General features: G+C 32.9%; 5 protein-coding genes across 5 annotated transcripts; 2 read left to right on the forward strand and 3 right to left on the reverse strand.

Annotated features, from left to right (window-relative positions):
- Positions 1 to 271: 271 nt before the first annotated feature.
- Positions 272 to 2,843, reverse strand: LOC101248744 (glycerol-3-phosphate acyltransferase RAM2). The gene is made up of 2 exons (XM_004233645.5): positions 2,166 to 2,843; positions 272 to 1,393 (listed from the first exon to the last, which is right to left on the reverse strand). Exons 1-2 carry the CDS (start codon positions 2,787 to 2,789, stop codon positions 491 to 493), a joined length of 1,527 nt encoding a protein of 508 aa, XP_004233693.1. The 5' UTR covers positions 2,790 to 2,843; the 3' UTR covers positions 272 to 490.
- Positions 2,844 to 4,955: 2,112 nt separating this feature from the next.
- Positions 4,956 to 7,615, reverse strand: LOC101248451 (protein kinase superfamily protein). The gene is made up of 2 exons (XM_004233644.5): positions 6,519 to 7,615; positions 4,956 to 5,881 (listed from the first exon to the last, which is right to left on the reverse strand). Exons 1-2 carry the CDS (start codon positions 7,226 to 7,228, stop codon positions 5,029 to 5,031), a joined length of 1,563 nt encoding a protein of 520 aa, XP_004233692.2. The 5' UTR covers positions 7,229 to 7,615; the 3' UTR covers positions 4,956 to 5,028.
- Positions 7,616 to 11,363: 3,748 nt separating this feature from the next.
- On the forward strand, positions 11,364 to 13,032 carry LOC101248168 (thaumatin-like protein). The gene is made up of 3 exons (XM_004233643.5): positions 11,364 to 11,461; positions 12,143 to 12,606; positions 12,692 to 13,032. Exons 1-3 carry the CDS (start codon positions 11,386 to 11,388, stop codon positions 12,962 to 12,964), a joined length of 813 nt encoding a protein of 270 aa, XP_004233691.2. The 5' UTR covers positions 11,364 to 11,385; the 3' UTR covers positions 12,965 to 13,032.
- A 1,857-nt stretch (positions 13,033 to 14,889) lies between these two features.
- Positions 14,890 to 16,497, forward strand: LOC101247884 (AAA-ATPase At3g28510-like). Its single transcript, XM_019212097.3, has one exon. The coding sequence runs from the start codon at positions 15,138 to 15,140 to the stop codon at positions 16,437 to 16,439; it is 1,302 nt and encodes a 433-aa protein (XP_019067642.2). The 5' UTR covers positions 14,890 to 15,137; the 3' UTR covers positions 16,440 to 16,497.
- Positions 16,498 to 16,693: 196 nt separating this feature from the next.
- On the reverse strand, positions 16,694 to 18,811 carry LOC101247583 (AAA-ATPase At3g28510-like). Its single transcript, XM_004233641.5, has 2 exons — positions 17,993 to 18,811; positions 16,694 to 17,896 (listed from the first exon to the last, which is right to left on the reverse strand). The coding sequence occupies exons 1-2, from the start codon at positions 18,558 to 18,560 to the stop codon at positions 17,001 to 17,003; spliced, it is 1,464 nt and encodes a 487-aa protein (XP_004233689.1). The 5' UTR covers positions 18,561 to 18,811; the 3' UTR covers positions 16,694 to 17,000.
- Between the last annotated feature and the right edge of the window lie 438 nt (positions 18,812 to 19,249).

Below are 19,249 nucleotides of genomic sequence, written 5' to 3' on the forward strand. Positions count from 1 at the left end.
AGTATTGTAAGGGAGAAAAAGTAATTCTTTTTTTCATTTTTTTGAAGCAATAAATACACTACCGGCGTGGATGATATAGTGGATTTATTGGACCTAACACTGTGAATTAATTACCCTAGGGAAAAAAATTGTAATTGACTGATCGGTGAAATTTGATTCCGAAAATTATGTTTTGGTGATTTTTCCAATTTATCAACATTACGATAAATTCATGATTCTAAAGACTAAAAGATGATATTACCTATCATTTCTTGTAATGTGATGAAACGTATAAAATAATTTTTTAACATCTATTTAAATTTTTACATATTTTTATGAAGTAATTTTGTACATCTCGAAATATTTTATCCATCCTTATATTAAGCCAACACCTATACTACTAGTTTATTTCGATTTTCTTTTAAAAGTACTAACTACATATGCCTATAAAATTTGGGAAAACACTAAATTAGAACTCTTGAAGACAAATCATGAACTTTTTTCTCTGTTATTAGCAGCCCGTCGTTACTTTCTTGCTTGCAAATTCAGATTTTGTAGTCACTGTTCCATCATTTCCAGCCAAAGCCATGTACTTATCCTTCCTTGTAAAATTGGTGCACTCATACGATAATGTTGCGGCGATCGTCCTCTGTATATAATTTGCCACATCATGGCTTGATTTTCCAGCTTTACAAGTCAATTCATGTGGCCATTTGTTCAAAAAATTCACCTCATAGGATGGGCTAGGATTCATGAAGAAATAAAAAGGGTCCATTCCTTTCCAACCCCTAGCCGTCGTGCCATGGAACATGCTCATTTTATTACACATCGCCACGGGGACAAGCTCGTTGGTCAATTCCGCGAATAACGCCGAAAATCTCAGTAAAAATGGTTCTCTACATGTTGTTCCTTCCGGACATATAACCAAATCACCTTCTTGTAAGAGTTTTTTTATCATGTTAGCGTCCGTTATACGATCACGACTAAGACGGACGGTTTTAATAGGTGAAATAATCTCAGAGAGTCGTGACAATGAATAAGTGACCGCAGGGATGGGCCTACCAAGGGCCGTTGAGAGGAAAATTGGGTCAAGAAGGGTTCGATGAGAGCAAATAAATAGGACACCGGTTCGGCCCGTGGATTTTCGGGCTGGAAGAGGTGGGTTCCCTTTGATTATGACTCGAACCCCAAGGGTCCAAAAGGCGTAATAGACTAAAGGCATCGGTAAGAGCGCACCCGCAGCTATGCGTAAGCATGCTAAGAGGAAACCAACAGGGATCCAAAGAATAATCATGAGTGCCATTAAAGGGCTTGGTTTTTGAACAAGTCTGCCGTCATGAAAAACAATGGGCTTTGGTAACTTATCTTGGCCCATGGGTTTCACATCGGGCTCACGTGGTACTATGTAACTTTCCTGCAAAAAGTAATAAGAGAAGATTTATATTACTTTTTAGTCTATCACAATTAGTATTGGTATTAGTGTAATTTGATATAAATAAACAATTTACTCTTTTTTGTTTCCTTTTACCTAATCTTATATAGTGAAAATAAACTTGTTTTCTTTTATCTATCAGCTTTATCTCAATTACGAGAGAATTCATTCTTACTTATCATTAAGTAATCATTTCTCAAACTTATTGGAATATTCGAAATCATTTTTTTAAAAGTAGAACTAATAATCAATGTTGTCTTGAAATTAAAGGAAAATGCATGATTGACAAGTAAAAAAGAACAAAAGGAGGGAGTACTACTTTCATCAAAATAATACTCCCTTCAATCCAAAATAAATGAACTTTTAAGATGTAAATTAATAACTGATACTAATTAATTAAAAATAATTTATCAATATCATCCTTTTGCATAATATATGTTTGACTGGAAAGAATAGTACTCATAAAAGTTTACCTAATAACTACTACGTACCTTGTTGTGACTTTTTGTGTTTAAAATGTTTTACACCACACACTAATGCATTGAAAAACTTACTATTTCACACTGAATGACTTATGAATGAATGGACACAAATTTGAAATTGAAAAACTATTGCATTACATATGCATGCCAATTCTATGAAAACAAGAGCATGCCATAAAGGATCTAATAAGTTTTTTCTTTTTTAAAAAAATAATAATATAAAAACGTATCACAGACTAAAACGAAAAGAATATCAGAGAAAATTTACAAACCTTGCATAAATTCATGAAGGGAAAATCAGTTTTGCGATCACCAAGTCCAATATGAGGTGCAAATTTAGAACCAAAAGCCTTTAGAAGTGCCTTAGCCTTGTTATTACCAACAAGAACTCCACATTCATTAACAAATCCAGTAGCTCTTCCTTTATATGTACATATTTCTGTCCCAATAACAATATCAACACTTAAATATTCCTTCAAAAATGGTTCAACCATAACCCTAGGATTTGCGGTAAGAACACACCTTTTCCCACATGATGAAAAAACACGCCATGTCTCAGGATGCAAATCACTCGAATAAAACTTTGGTAGAACAGCTCGTGCCACGGATTCTATATCAGATACTTTCATACCAAAAAATGTTGCAAAGACTAGGACTCTAATCCCCGCGGATTCAGAGATGAAATAGTATAAAAAGCCAGCCAACGGAGATGCTAAGATTAAAAATATAAGCCTAGAAATACCACCCACTTCAAAAGCAACAAGTGCAAAATAAGGAAAAGAGCTACGTCCAACTAGTAATGTTCCATCCATGTCTGCTACTACTGTTTGATCTTCACGTCCCTTTGATTCACATTGTTGAATTGTTGGAAACTTTTTTGAATCTTTTTTAGCCATTGGCTTTGAGTTTGTGTTAAAGTTTTGGTAACTAATTAATTAGAGAGTGTTAAGTTGGATTGACTTTCTTGCAGCTTAGATATATATACAAGTTTGTTACGGTAAAAACAAGCTTGCGTTCCATATGAGGACAAACATTTAGCGTGAGTTCCTAAATCGTTTTCACTTTGAAATTTCCGAGATGGTTAATGTCAATTTTTCATACGCAAACTTATATTTAGCTTCTCAAAATTGAATTAGATTAACGTGTGAAAAATACAATTAAATTTTTTCAATATTAATATAATAAAAAAATATAAATTCTAAAATACAGATAAAAAATTAACATGATTGACTCTTGAATTTTTTTTTTAATCAAAGTGCACGTCTCCAATTAGTAATTACTCACATTCTCTGTTCAGTATATTAAAAATAGATGTTTAATTCTTTTTAAAAAGAATTTAATTTAATTCTATATATTAACTAAAGTCATTTCAACCTTTTTTATTCTATAAGAAAATGAGATGAACATTTTATTTTGGTAGCAAATACTCCAAGGAGAGGCACAATATTGTTGAAACCTCCATCTTAATGAGATGCTATAAATAAAGTAGTAGTTGAAGAATTGACTATTTGTACTCCATATTCGATAACCATCTTTGATGAACTCGCCAGAATTTGTCAGCTTCCGGCCTTGAAACAAAATGCATTATGCAACATCTTAATAAGTATACATTTTTAAATGAAAAATATTTCCCTATCTTATTAAAACATGTACTTATTAACGTTAATTTTCGACGTAAAAATACTTAAATCTTATACTTATTGGACTCTAATTACCTAACATTCGTTTTAATTCAAAAATGTCCCTTATTTTTTCTTGAATATATAATTATGAGATGAAACGTGTGGTGTAGTGAGTTTTATTAGTAATCTGTTACCATTCATCTCATAAACTAACTTTCAGAATGAATGTGCGATAGCGGGCAGATAGCAGCTAGGGCGTTGCCATATCTTAATAAATGTTTAACTGATATAATCCAACAGAAGACAAGAGGTAACAGGTTGCACGCAATGCTAAGTTCATCTATGATACGATTCATTGTATTATATTTAGCTTTTGAATGATGGATGACATGTGAGTTTGGAATAAGGTTCAAAAGGAACATGCATTAATGTCTCTTTGAAATCAAATACTACTTACACACATATCATTAAATATTTGTTTGACCGTGAAGTCGAGCATATTTTGAAAATCAAATCTTCAAATATTTTTAAATTTTTGGACATTCACTTGTCACTTTAATATTTCAAATTTTCAAATTTCAACTTCAAAATTTACGGTCAAGAACATGTTATTCCCTTGTTCCATCCATGTATATCTAAGAAAATGCTTTTTGGAGAAAAGAGTGTGTATGATGATTCTTCTGCACATTGAAGAGAGAAATTGGTTCCACTTTAATCCGGTACCTAGACTGCACAACCCTGAACAGAATGTCGGCATCCAACTCAAGATAATTTACTGTTTCTGAGGAAAAAGCCAAATGCATCTTATAACAATATTATTAACCCAATAACCAAAACAAATAGATTTTTCTTCCATCAGTTTTTCAAAAGAAAAATATCCAAAATAAACAAAACTTTGTAGCTAGCACTGACATATATTATTAGCTTGAAAACTACACTAACTCCACATTGCAAAACATGTAACGCTAATGTTAAGTTATTTTGTTTCCATCTGCGCTTGACTAATTCAAATTTGTGGCGGACTCTCTATTAGAAACTTTTGATAAAGAAAGGAACAACTCCATCTACTGCACCACCACGTGTTAAGTTGCTTAAGAAACAAGAGGAGAAGGAAGTTTTTATAGGAAAAGTTCTTGTGTTGTCTTTGTCTTGTGCTCTGTAAAAGGGTGTCCTGGAAAGTGGTTAAAACACCTCAAACGAAGTATCTAATTAACAGAACAAAAGAAAAGGTATTTATTCTGCTACTTTTATATTCCTTTCACTTTTTCTGAAAGTATTGACATGAAAAGGAAACCCCATTTTCAGGAGATTCCAATGCCTTCATCTTTTTGTAAGTTTCTATAAAAAAAAAAACAGTTAAAAGAAGAAAGTTGGTGAGAGAACTACTACGTGTATACTCTGGATTCTCTAGTACTATAATAAACATTTAGTAAAAGATAATTGTAAAGTTAAAATAAATATTTCTTTAGCAAAATCAAAGTGTCACCTACAAATTCACCCTCCAAAAATTTATTTAGAAAAATTCAAAATCTAAATAAGGACCAGATGATGACCTATCAGAATCAGAAGCAGCTTTAGACGATTGTTTAAAAAATGTAAGATCAACTGGTTTAGGGATCTCTGGAGGATGAGTGCTTCGGATGAGAGCCCAGTTAACGTTTTCAAAGAAAGGATGTTGTTTTATCTCCGTGGCACCTCGTTTAAATCCTAATCTTTTTTGAGGATCCTTCACAAGTAGACCTCGCACCAAATCCTTTGCAGCAAAACTAACTGTGGATCCCTCGGGAAATTTAAGAGGTTGACCAACAACGTTAAACAATGTCTCTCTATTTCCATTGCCTTTAAATGGTGTCTTCCCATGTAGTAACTCGTACAGAAATATCCCAAATGTCCACCAATCAACAGCACTACCATGACCATCTCCTCTTATTATTTCAGGGGCTAAATATTCATGGGTTCCAACAAAGGACATGGACCGAGCTGTAGTTGGCTCTGCAACCAGCACGGGCAGTGAATCAGAAGAAATCATGGTTGCACGATCACCCCTTGTTTTCGTTGTTTTATTGTTGAACAGGCGAGGCTTAAAACATGAAGGTTGAAAGCAAGAAGGCTCCACACAAACAGGTAATTTGCATGCTGGATCAATGCAAGATGGCTGGATACAATATGCAGAGATAGCACAAGAAGGTTCATCACTTGATCTAACAAGGGTAGGATTGACACAACATCTCAATGATAGATCAAAATCCGACAACATTATATGGCCATCTTCCCTCACCAACACATTTTCAGGCTTTAGATCTCTGTATATAACTCCCATCATGTGTAAATACTCGAGGGCAAGCAACACCTCTGAAGCATAAAACCTGCCACCCAAAAAAGGAAACAAACTCTTTAATAATCTTCAAATTTTACACAGGAGATATTGAATTAAGATTCAAATTATTTATCAAATAATATACACTATTGCTCGGCATTAAGATTCAAATTATTTATCAAAAAATAAAGACAAAAAAGGCCTAGCGCCAAGTTAGAATAGATCATGCTTAAATAGTTCGAGTAAATTACAATTTTCTAAATTTCAAATTGGAATCATGGATTCATGAAAGCAAAGTGAATAGTGGGGGTGTTAATACTATGTTCTTAAAGGATTTGAAACTGGGGATTGAGATACAATGAGTAATCACCATAAATATTCCTCACACACGCTACACAGGAAATTCGAGAAAAACCAGCTAGCCAGATGGGTGATGAGGTGACTAGCAGCAGGGGTTTACATTTATCAAACAGCCTCTAGCAACATAATACACTTAATCAAAGACACCAGTGGCTCTACTTCAAACAAAGAAGCAATTATATCTTTTGATAGCTAATGAGTTAGAGATGAAAGAGACTATTCATCTCTTAACTAGTGAAACATATAAATTGAAAACTTTCATACATATGCAGTAAAATTGCCAAACCACACCAGTTGAAAAACAGAACATAGTATAAAAGACAGACCTTGCTGCTTGTTCTGTAAAATGCTTCCCGGGCTGGCGCTGCCTGAGCAAATGAAGATCTCCGCCACTGCAGAACTCCATCAACAAGCACGAAAACTTGTCCGTTTCAAAATGTGAATAAAGGGTTGGTAGGAATGGATGGTCCAACAAACCCAAAATTTCCCTCTCAGTTTGAGCTCTCACCACCTTCTTCCTCCCAGCTAACATCCCTTTATCCATAACCTTCATTGCAAACAAGCATCCCATCCCTCTTAACTCCGCCAAATAAACGCTCCCAATATCGCCAAATCCCAATTTTTTCAAAAGCCTAAAATGTGCCAAGCCCAACTCCCCATCTTTCCCCTTCACACATTGTATTGCATCCCACCGAATATCGTTACCCTTGTGAGGTTTCGATGGACAAATCCCCCTATAACTAACCTCATTCGGGTCAGCACTGTTACAATAACTAACTGAACTAAAACTAGTATTCTCACTCTCAACAAATTCCACATTCTTGTCAATTTCAACATTCAAAGAATCCATCCCTTTTCCCGCAAAACCACCATCACTCAACTTACTTCCTACACTATTATTCTCAGACAAGGTAAAACTAGTGCTACAAAGTTCAATGCTAGTACTGTTAGTATTGCTAACACTAAGTTCTTGAAAACTGACCTTAAGAGAAGTGGCATCAGTGTCTATACTATTATTGGCTTCTCTATTCATCATGAATGAAAGGTGTTTGATACAATGCCTGAAAGAGCTGAGATTTGGGGTTTAAAGAAATTGAAAGATGGTCAAATGGGGTTTTTGTTGACGCCGAGGTAGTCAAAAGAGAAATAAGAGAACTCAAAAAAGGTACTCAAATTGAATGTATTTTACAATATCCTAGAAATCAAACAGCTTAGAGACAAAATATATAGAACACCAGTTATAAGTTATAGTTATATATATACACCCACTCTATTTAATATTAGAGTGATTTATGTGTTTTGTGTTGGGAGTAACAGGGATTACAAAAGCCTAGCACATCTTTTTACTATAAATATATCCAACTCACAATTTTTAATAAGTCTGTCACCCTTTGTTGCACATTAAGACCAATGTGGGCCAATCAGGCCTTCTTCAATTTCTATTGGGTCCTTTTTATTTTTTTAATAAAAAAAAATAAAAATTACCGAAATCTCATAGTCAATTATATCATATTACAGAAGGTTTTTTAATTATAAAATTTTAGATTTCAGTACTCTCATATATATTCTTTTGTTGTCAAATACATTGCAGATGATACAGTATCCGAGAGGCTATGGATGTATCAGAAGGGTAAAAAATGTTTCAAGAAGCAATTTTTGTATTTTCTTAAATGGTGGAAAATTATAAATATTATGATATCTTTTATTATACTTCTCATTTGTCTACTTACTTATGATATTTCGAATATGAATTTTGTTTGTTTTCACATGACACCTGATTATTTGCATAACAGTTTAGGTTTTGATTTATATTGTCAAAGATAATTTGAGTCCTTTAAAATTTAAATATTTCTTGAAATTTATCGACATACGGATAACAAGTTTTCAGTATGGACCAAGAAAAAAAGTCCCTTGTTCAGATTCAATAGTCTTAATTTCCATTCTAATTCCATTGGTGAGGCTACTAAGTGAATATAAATATTTACCTATTCATTTGATACAATTTTTAAATTCACATGTTCCTAACTATGCTCAAAATATCACTCATTTGTTTACGATATTCAACTTGTGAAATCAGTCTCTTAACTCTATTATTTCTTACTATTACGTTAATATACGAAATAGAAAACGGTAAAAACACCCAAGCAAAAGAATGATAAAATGGTTAGGATCAACAATAAAAGCTACTCCCTTGCTCCAACTAATGTGGTGCCGTTTGAATATCGACAATTAATTTTTGAAAATAGTATCTAAATTTTAAAGTTATAATAATTAAAACGTACAGTATTTTCAAAGACATATAAAAAAGCTATCGTTAAATTTTTTTCGTCTTAACTTTCAAAATTCAAATGGTGTCAGATAAGATAAATTGAGATAGGAAAGTTTAGCTATCAATTTTGAATGCACTGATAAAAGAGATGTTATGTATGAAGCAAAGAGTGAAGACGCGCATTGAATTAATGATTGGTTTAATTGGGAGTCAAACGGCGCTGATGCTATAAGGAGATGGATCCACTAGGCTTTGCTGCTCCTAACAGGCAGATATTTATTTAATAATAATAACTATAACCTTAATAACTATACTACTAACTAGCTTACTAGTACAATTAATTAAACAAGTTAAAAGTTAGAAATTAGTTGAAGCATCAAATATCAGCCCCACTTTAATTATTATATTACTGTACAATTTACATGAGTCATTTTGTGGCAGTGTAGCTTTAGTTAACAGTACGAACGCTGAATGAAATTGTATATATACGAACAAAACTCAGTCCAGTTGTAGAGTCAGAAGAGAAGGAGATTCAAAAATTGAAGAAGTAGACATATGAAATAGCCGAAACAGATTCGACATCTACTATATATATATATACCTAAAAAAAAAATTTATTTTAATCATATAAATATGATATAATTTTTCGCCGAAGGGAAAAATGTAGCTCCACCCAATTACAAAAGTAATTAATAATATAATTTGAATTTCAAATTATTCGTAGTTTTGTACAATTTTTTTTTTAAAAAAAAAAGCATCTTCATTTCCTAATTCCTAATATCTCTTTAAACTATTTTCTCAAAATATATATTCTCTCATGCATATGTCTAGAAATAGAAAGTCCATGTCTTTCACTTCTTACTATAGACAATATATACACTCCAATTAATATGTAAAAAAGTGGTACAAAGAAGAGGTGAAATTAAGAAAAAGCTAGTAAGATACATTTTCATTTGGTTGGTAAGGAAGTAAATGAGAAGGGAGTCAATTCATTTCCACATGACACATGTTAAACAAGACTTTAAGAGGTAAATAATAGTATAAAATTGAATGCTCAATTATTTGAACTTTGAAGTAATATAATGAGATTTTATATCTTTTCCCGCTGCTCCGGAATACAAAAATAATAATAATATAGGAGGTAAGGTAATACACACACATCTCTCGTGATTTCATTAATAATATAAACCACTCTTTCTATAAACTTCTTTTATATAAGTTTTTGAATTTTGTTGAAAAATAGTTTTCAGAATTTAAAGTTGTGTTTGGGGATATGTATATAATTTGAAGCTTTTGTGAATAGAACTAAAATTTCAACCAAAAATTGATGTGTATCACTTTATGGAACTTAGAAAATTATTTGAATATAGATAATTAAAAAACTAACCATATTTAATGGACAAACGGGGTAGTTTTTTTTGAAAAATCTATAAGTCATTTTATGAGTGTATGGTTTATGTGTTAATGGTGTAAAATATATGTAAGCATTCACGTCACTTGTTATGTAATTAGAGAACTCTTAATTAAGCACTTGGTAAACATTAATTGTAGTCCGATAAGAAATTAGTAACTATAATTAACATATTATAAGATGTTAAATTTCTCTTATGGTACCATAAATGAATCTTTACCAATATTAATGTATATAACTTAAATCATAATTTGTACTTACAAATGAGACAAATCTAATTAATTAACTTTTGTAAATGTCTTCGGAATCAATCCAATTGACATTCATTCATCCAATTTCTTCAATTAATTTTTGCCTTATAAATAGTAGTAATAAATAAAAATGAAACAGAGAAATAATACAAGAAAATATGGCAGGCTACAAAAAAGAAATACAGGAATATTTTTCTTTTGTTTAAAAGGAGCAGAGCTTTATTTTTTATTTATATAACAGAGGTTACAAAGTCCCAACTTGTGGATGCGCCACAACAAAACTGTTTGTTTTACTCACCGTTAGTTGTTAATAAAGGGATAAGCAAATTGATCAGTGGTATTAATTAGGTATGCAAGGATAAAATCCTTCTACAATTCAAAATGAATTGCAAGATACTTTAGTTTTTTGTTACGCAATTGAAAAGAAAAAATTGAAAATTAAACAGAAAATAGATAAACTTGTCCATTTTATTACTTGCAAAATAATTTTGGTACACAAAAAATGGAAGAGTTTTCTTTATAATATTGATACTTAGAAACTAAATATGTGAAGATTTTTTGCGAATACTTATAGTATAAGCTTACATCTATAGTGAAAATATAGAGTTAATTTCTTGTAAAATTATTCAACTTTGACTAGTTCATTTAAAAAATCACTCAACTTCAAGTAGTTTACTTAAAAAGTTACTCAACTTTGTTTAATAAATCAAAAGGTCTTCGTGGTGGTTTTGATAATAACAATAACATATTTATTGTGATCTTCGGACGAATGAGAATGAAGTATATTTAGACTTAATCCTTAGCCTGCTTGATAGAGATATTACTGATTCGATAGAGAGATTATTTTCCATGGGCCTGCCTTTGGGATTCTTTTCACCATGTACTATAATCTTTTCTTATTTGACATTCTATTTGTAGTTTAAAAGCTACTCAATATAATTTCTTTCTCCTTTTATTTACAGGTATTATTATTTCTTAAAAGCAATTGAGTGCATCATTACACCTAATTAGTTAAATTCTACATCTGCCACCTCATTTTATGTTAACTGGAAGAAAAATAATAGTACTACTTTAAGTGAGATAGGCACACATCTAATATCGTCAAGGTTATTTAATTTCTTCTTCATAAAGAAAGGCAAGCTGTTAAACTTGAAGTAAAATCAAAGAAGGATTTGGACCACTTTCTATTAATTAATTAACATATATATATCCAAGCTATTATAAATATTTCTTTAACTCCTTGTATTTGTCAAAAAAAAAAAATGCAAATTACGATGAATTTTTCACGGATATCTTTTGCTCTCCAGCTCTTCTTTATATGCCACTTCATTACATCAGGTATTTTAGTCTTTGCCACATCTCACTAACTAATTAAGCACATTTAATCTTCAACTAATTAAAATATACACTTTTGATTCTTTGCTCGTGAATATTTAAAACAATTTCAAAATAATTAAATCTGTTATAAAATCTAAGGTCAGAATAATATAAGTATTAAGAAAAAAGATAAGAGAAGTAGATGTACGAGAAGACTTTTTTCTTATTCAAGTGTATTAAACAAAAGGTGAATGATATCTCTAATAGAGTAGAAATATTACCCCAAAGGCCTACATGATAAATCTCCAATTAATAGGTACATAATTATCTACAAAGGTTCATGTCACCTTGAAAATATAGATACATGATAGAATGAGCTCATGAAGAAAGCAAATGGACAATCCACTATTCAATGGATTTATAACAAAATCAAATAGATTAATGCATTACTCATTTTTATGTTATGATTTTGTTGTCGTTACTCTTTTTTTTTTTTTAAGATAATCTAATAAACTTTCAAAAATGCCCACAAACTTTCAAAAAATTTAGATAAGGAAATTATATTTTTCAGTTTATTAACCAAAACATGATAAAATAAATTAGAAATTCACTTATTTTTCGGAAAAAACATTTTTTGCGAACCCGTTGTTACACAGAGTTTATGCGGTACCATATATTCAACATGGAACAATTTTTGTGCAGGTAAACTAAGAGAGGTGGAGGGATGCAGTATTTATATTAGTAACAAATGCCCCTTCCCTATCTGGCCAGCAACTGCCCCAAACACGGGCCATCCAGTTTTATCTAACGGTGGTTTCTACCTTCCATCCGGCGGAGTTCGCCGAATTGGAGCCCCAGGAGACTGGAGTGGACGCATTTGGGCTCGAACCGGCTGTAATTTCAACGTTCCCACCAATCACAAACCAGCCTGTGAAACAGGCGATTGTGATGGAAAACTCGAATGCGAAGGAACTATAGGCCTTCCTCCAGCTACACTCGTAGAAATGACAATACAATATGATAAAAAGCAGCCAAGTTTCTACGATGTAAGCTTAGTTGATGGATATAACCTTCCTGTTTCGGTAACAAATAAGCCTTCATCAACAAAATGTCTTATTAGAGGGTGCACCAAAAACTTGAAAGACACATGTCCACCTGAGCTTCAGGTACGTTAATATGTTGAAGTGCATAACCATCTCATATAGATATTTTTTTTTTAATTCGAGTAGTTGATTATGATTTTTTTAATAGGTCGTAAATGATGGAGGACAAGTGGTGGCGTGTAAAAGTGCTTGCTTAGCTTTCAATCTCGACTCGTTTTGTTGTAGGAACAAATATGGAAGTCCTGAAAAATGCAAGCCGAGTGTGTACTCAAGTTTGTTCAAGAATGCTTGTCCCTCATACGTTAGTTATGCTTTCGACACGCCTTCGCCTGTGCTCAGCTGTTCATCCGATCAATTTATTATAACTTTCTGTCCAGATAAATGGGCTACTCATCATTTATCTGCTTCATCAATTATTTAGCTGCAATATTGTCATATGTACACGAAATAATCCTTCACCCTATATTCATAATAAAGAGTTTAAAGTTATCTGGGTCGTATCATGATCAGATAACCAATTTCTGGTATCTGAGCCTAATCATTGAAAGCCCAAATTTTATGTAACTGGGCTTAATTGGTTCTTAGATTGATCCGACCCTTCTTGAGGTTCATTGGTGTCGATCAATTTAGAATATTAAGTAATGTTCAATTTTGTTATGAAACAATTATAAAAACTACTTTCATTCAAGTACAAATTCAACTTCAAAAAACAGAGAAAAAATATCTTGAGAAGTTTTTTTATTATTTTTATTCCAAAAAACATCATAAATACTCAATAAACTTAGCTAGCGTTTGGTCATAGATATTCAAAAAAATTTGACAAATATTATTTGGATGAAAATTTGGGTGAAATTTTACCATGTGCTTTGCCATAGAATTTGAGAAACATATTTCATTTTTTTAAGAAATATGATTTATACCCATAAGTTTTTAAAACTATCAAACTAACCATACATTTGTATTACATAGCACAATAGAAATCTCACGTAACAAGATTTATGACTTCCGCAACAAATTCAACAAGACATTACAGTAAATATTCGTGTAGTGAAAAGGTCTTGGTACAAATCATGATAATGAAAATACAACTAATATAAATTCGGGGAAAAAAAGAGAAGAAAACAAAAGGAAATAAATATTGCAATCACTGAAAAACATATGCTTTCTCATCTGAAAGAGTTCAACCTATTCTTTAATATAATCTTCCCACATTTTATGAACAATCTCTTCTCGATGAGCTTACATTTTCGAATCAGACGATCGAGAAGATGAAGCAATGTTGTTACCCTGAGCCAGTAGTTCGTCACTTTCATCAACAACCATATCATCATTTTCATATTCATTGAATATTCCATCACTACTTTGGTGTTCACGTAAAAAATTATGCAATACAGCGCAAACAATTACTATTTTCACTTGCATGTCACATTCATAGTTGTTCATGCCTTGTCTTAGTATTCTGAATCTACTTTTTCATGCACCAAAAGTTCTTTCAATTACATTGCGGAGAGAAGTATGCTTATAGTTAAATAGCTCCTTTCCATTCTTAGGCTCTCTTTCACTTCCTCGGTAGTCCTGCAAATGATAGCGCATTCCAATGAATGGAGCTAAAAATCCTCTTGTATTCCGTAGACCAGCATCAACAACGTAATATTTATCTACCAAAATAAAATAAATGCAATTCATGTTTTATTTAGTAGCTAGTTCATTAAGACTAACTGTAATAAAGGAATGTATGAAATCAAAAGAATGCATGTAGAAAGGAGCTAATTGAATTGGTTGGTGTCAATAAATATATTATTTTTGTAAAATAAAAAGTTAAGGGTAAAAATTGAATTTCTAAAACTTTCCAAATAATGAAATTTGGCCCAAATACTAGTTTTTTCTAGTATTTGGAAATTTGGAAAATTTGCCAAATAATAAAAAAGTGTATGGACAAACAAAATTTGCCAAGTTTTTTCCCAAATTTTACTTGCAAAATTTATGGCCAAACGGGCCCTTAGTATTTCCTCTTTAATTTACGTTAGAATTTTTGTAAACAAATTGATTCCAAATCGCAAAAGGTAGTAATTTTAGGAATCGATGACAGTTTCTTTCCTTGTTGAAAAGGTTTTCCTCTTCTTTTTATATATATAGTAGGAATAGAAGACAATTTGTTTGATTTTATAATTTAAAAACAGAATACGATAAAACTAGAAACTTACCAATTATAATAGTTTGAACTATATTAATAATGTAAAGAATTATAATTTTCAGGAATATAATTCAAATGCTATTACAATACGACTTGGGAAACTAATAAATTTCCTTTTTCTACATGAACTTGGGCATGACCTCTATATATACACACATCTTCAAGGATACCAAGTCACAAAATTAAGGTAGGGAAAACACAATGGGAGCTTCATTGACTGAAGTAGGATCGAAGCTTGCTGGACTAATGTTCATATGGGGCACAATTCAGTAACTATTCCCTCAAATACTCTGCAAACGAATCGAATCCTTCTGGAATCGACTCGAAAATTACTTGTATCCTCATGTTCAGATTACGATTGACGAACTCACCAATGGAAAAATGAACCAAGTTTACAGACATGTCGACACTTATTTGTTTAGCAAGTCCGTCGACACTGGTGCTAAGTATCTCAAAGTTGAAAAACCCAAAAACAGCAAGTCTTTCTGTGTTATGTTGGACGAAGGAGAAGAAATCATTGATGAATTCGAAGGAGCTACATTCTGCTGGCGCTCTCACATTGAAACGTTCGATGATAATTCTCAGGGGAGTAAAAAAAAAAACCCAGCCTAGTCAGAAGAAAAGTTACATAATTACATTCAATAAGCAACATCGAGAGATTGTCATCGGAAAATACTTGAAACATGTGATTGAAGAAGGCAGGGCAATTGAGTTCAAGAATAAGAAGCAGAAGATTTATTGTAACGATAGAATGCCTTCTTGGTGGGCGTGTTACAACTCAATGTGGAAGCATATCAATTTTGAGCACCCTGCAACTTTTGATACTCTGGCTATGGATCCTAAGAAGAAAGCGGAAATAATCGACGATCTCATTGCTCTCACCAACGGGAAGGATTATTATTCCAAAGTTGGAAAGGCGTGGAAGCGCGGTTATCTTCTTTATGGCCCACCAGGAACTGGAAAATCAACTATGATTGCAGCAATTGCAAATTACTTGAACTATGATATTTATGATCTTGAGCTAACTTCTGTAAAGGATAACTTAGAACTTAAGAAGTTGCTCATGGAAATAACAAGCAAGTCTATTATTGTCATTGAAGACATTGATTGTTCCGTTGATCTCACTGGAAAGAGAAAGAAGGCAAAAAAGAATAAGAAGAAGGATGACTCAGATTCCGACTCAGATTCCGATTCTGATTCAGACTCAGACTCAGACTATGAAGGCAAAAAAAAACTCACACTATCAGGGTTGTTGAATTTCATTGATGGCATTTGGTCAGCTTGTGGTGAAGAGAGAATTATTATATTTACCACTAATCATGTGGACAAACTTGATCCAGCTTTGATACGTAGAGGACGCATGGATATGCACATTGAGATGTCGTATTGCAGATACGAAGCATTCAAAGTGTTGGCTAAGAATTACTTGGGCATTGATACACATCCTTTGTTTCAAGAGATTCAACCTTTACTAGAGGAAGTAAACTTGAGTCCTTGTGATGTCGCTGAGACCTTGATACTAAAGAATACTTCGGGAGGGATTGAGATTTGCTTGAATAACTTGATTCTGGCTTTGAAAGATTCCAAGGAGAAGGCAATACAAGAGGCCAGGGAGAAGGAAAAACAAGATTCGGAAGAAAAACCAAAGAAGAATAAAAAGTTAAAAAAAATTTATGGCCGTTTTAAAAAGCTTTTCAGATGATGTTTTCATATTTTATCTTAGGTACTAGTAGTTTTATTATATTGTTATGTAGGAGTGTACTCAGTTTTGTTTATTATGATTCATTGTTGTTTATAATTTTGATTGTTTTCTTACTTGCAAACTCAGTACAGTAAATTTTTGGATCCTTAATTATTTATCCTCGATTTTCGCCTTCTGAACGATTAGTTCATGATCCAAATAAAACTTTTCTGTTCATTACAGTGACAGCTGATGATTCTACATGACAAAAATGATCAACAGAGAAAGCTTTAGCAATAATTTAAAGAGTATGTTTGGTTAGACAAACACAAGTGTGAAAATACAAAAGGAAAAGAGTACAACGTAACAGCATCTTATTTTTTCTAGAACTAGAACTGATTGTTGGAAGCAACCTCTCTACTATCTACCCTACAAAGGTAGTAGGGATAAGGTTTCGGTACACTCCACCCTCCCCGAAACCCAAACTAGGTATGTTGTGTTATTGTTGTTGTATACAAGGAAAAAGTCTACCTCCGGACCCCCAACAAGTGAAAAAAGAGTTAAGAATTAAAGGTAAAAACATCATTGAAACAGCTTTTTGAAACGGCCATAAGTTATGATTAGTTTTGTGGAGGATTTTTTGTTCTTGTGGGAATTCAAGCTGGCCTTTCTCTTGGCCTTTATCAAAACTTTGACTAAGCTTTCCAAGCAAATCTCAGGGTTTCCTGAAGCATTTTTGGGCATCAAGTTCTCAGCCACATCACAAGGACTCACGTCTACTTCCTCTAATAAACTTTGAATCTCTTGAAACAGAGGATGTGTTTCGATTCCCAAGTAATTCTTAGCCAACACTTTGAATGCTTCATATTTGCAATACGACATCTCAATGTGCATATCCATCCGTCCTCTACGTATCAGAGCTGGATCAAGTTTGTCCACATGATTAGTCGTAAATATAATAATTCTCTCTTGACCACAAGCTGACCATATTCCATCTATGAAATTCAAAAGCCCCGAAAGAGTAAGTTTGCTAGATTCATTCTTGTCGTTCTTTTTCTCTGTGGTCGAGTCTGAATCTTCTTCCTCCTCCTCATTCGTTGTTTCCTTTTTATTTTTCTTCTTTCTCTTGCCCGTGAGATCAATAGAACAATCGATATCTTCAATGACAATGATGGACTTGCTTGTTGTTTCCATGAGCAATTTCTTAAGCTCTGAGTTATCCTTAACTGAGGTGAGCTCGAGATCATAAATATCATAGTTCAAGTAATTCGCAATTGCTGCAATCATAGTTGATTTTCCAGTCCCTGGTGGACCATAAAGAAGATAACCGCGCTTCCACGCCTTTCCAACCTTGGAATAGTAGTCCTTCCCCTTGCTGAAAGCAACGAGATCATTGATTATTTCTTCCTTCTTCGTAGGATCCATAGCCAGTGTATCAAATGTTGCAGGGTGCTCGAAATTTATGTTCCTCCACATACCTATAAATGGTACAAAAAAAACAAATCTTTTTAGTAATTCATCCAAGTTGTTTCACATACGTACTCATTTACCACATGATCTATATACGTACTTACCTTTACCATACCAATACCTCTCCCCTTCTTCGTTAGAGTAGATCTTCTGCTTCTTGTTCTTGAACTCAATGGCCTTCCCTTCTTCCATCACATGTTTCAAGTATTGTCCGGTGACCATCTCTTGATTTTTCTTATTGAAAGTTAGCGTATAACATTTCTTTTCAATCGGAAGTTGAGAACGCCCCCCTGAAGAATTATCAGGGAATGTTTCCGTGTAAGAGTTCCATTTGAGCTTCACACCATGAAATTCATCAATTACCTCTTCTCCTTCATCCAAGCTAACAGCTAAAAACTTGCTCTTCTTGAACATTTCAGCTTTAAGATACTTTGCATCGTTAGTGGACTTAGTACCTAAATAAACTTTTATAAGAGAGTAAACTTCATTTCTTTTATAGTTGGAGTATTCATCGATGGTAATTTGGACATAAGGGTAGAAATAATTTTCTATTCGATGCCACAATGTTTTGATGCGCTTGTAGAAAGAATGAGGGACAAGTTGCTGAATTGTACCCAAAATGAACATCAGTCCAGCAAGTTTGGAGCATAATTCAGTCAATGTATCTACCATGTTTGTGTGCAATATTTTGAATGAAGAAAAGAAGTGTATTATGAAGTTAGTGATATGGGGCTTAATACAACTATATGTAGCAGGGAAACAAAGGCCCTTCGTGCGGCACTAGTACAAAAAAAGTTGGCCGGTGCCCGGTTGAACGCGGTCCCCTTAAAGGGAACTTCACTACAGTTGTGTATTTTTATGGAACTTTCTGTGCATTTGCTATCGTGTAATAGCTGGCAAATCATAAAGAAGATGTAAGTCACACTAGACAAGCTTGGTAAGATGAACTTTATGTAATTCTCGAACTTTATTTATGAAAGTAATCTTAATTGAATATTATTTCCCAAAAACATGGATATTCCTTGGGACTCAAGTAAATTACCAATGAAAATATAAAACCAATATGTTCGTTTCCGACTTAATTTCCTCAACTTTTTGGGGAAAAAGGAAGACAAAAAACTGAAAAGATTGTCCAACTCGAGCTATTAACTAATCCCATCACTTTTGCTTTTTCATTCAATACAAATTTCTCATGTAAGTGGGGCTTCAATCTTCATTATAAAATTGGGCATTCTACACGTTCCAATATTCATGGATCAATCAATTAGTGCAAAAATAATATATGTTATAAGACGGAGTATGAAAGAGGGTCGATTTATTTTTCTCGCACACCACTCTAGGCAGTCTTACAGCGTCTGTAA

This window comes from Solanum lycopersicum, chromosome 2, assembly GCF_036512215.1.
Source record: "Solanum lycopersicum chromosome 2, SLM_r2.1".
Lineage (NCBI taxonomy): Eukaryota > Viridiplantae > Streptophyta > Magnoliopsida > Solanales > Solanaceae > Solanum > Solanum lycopersicum.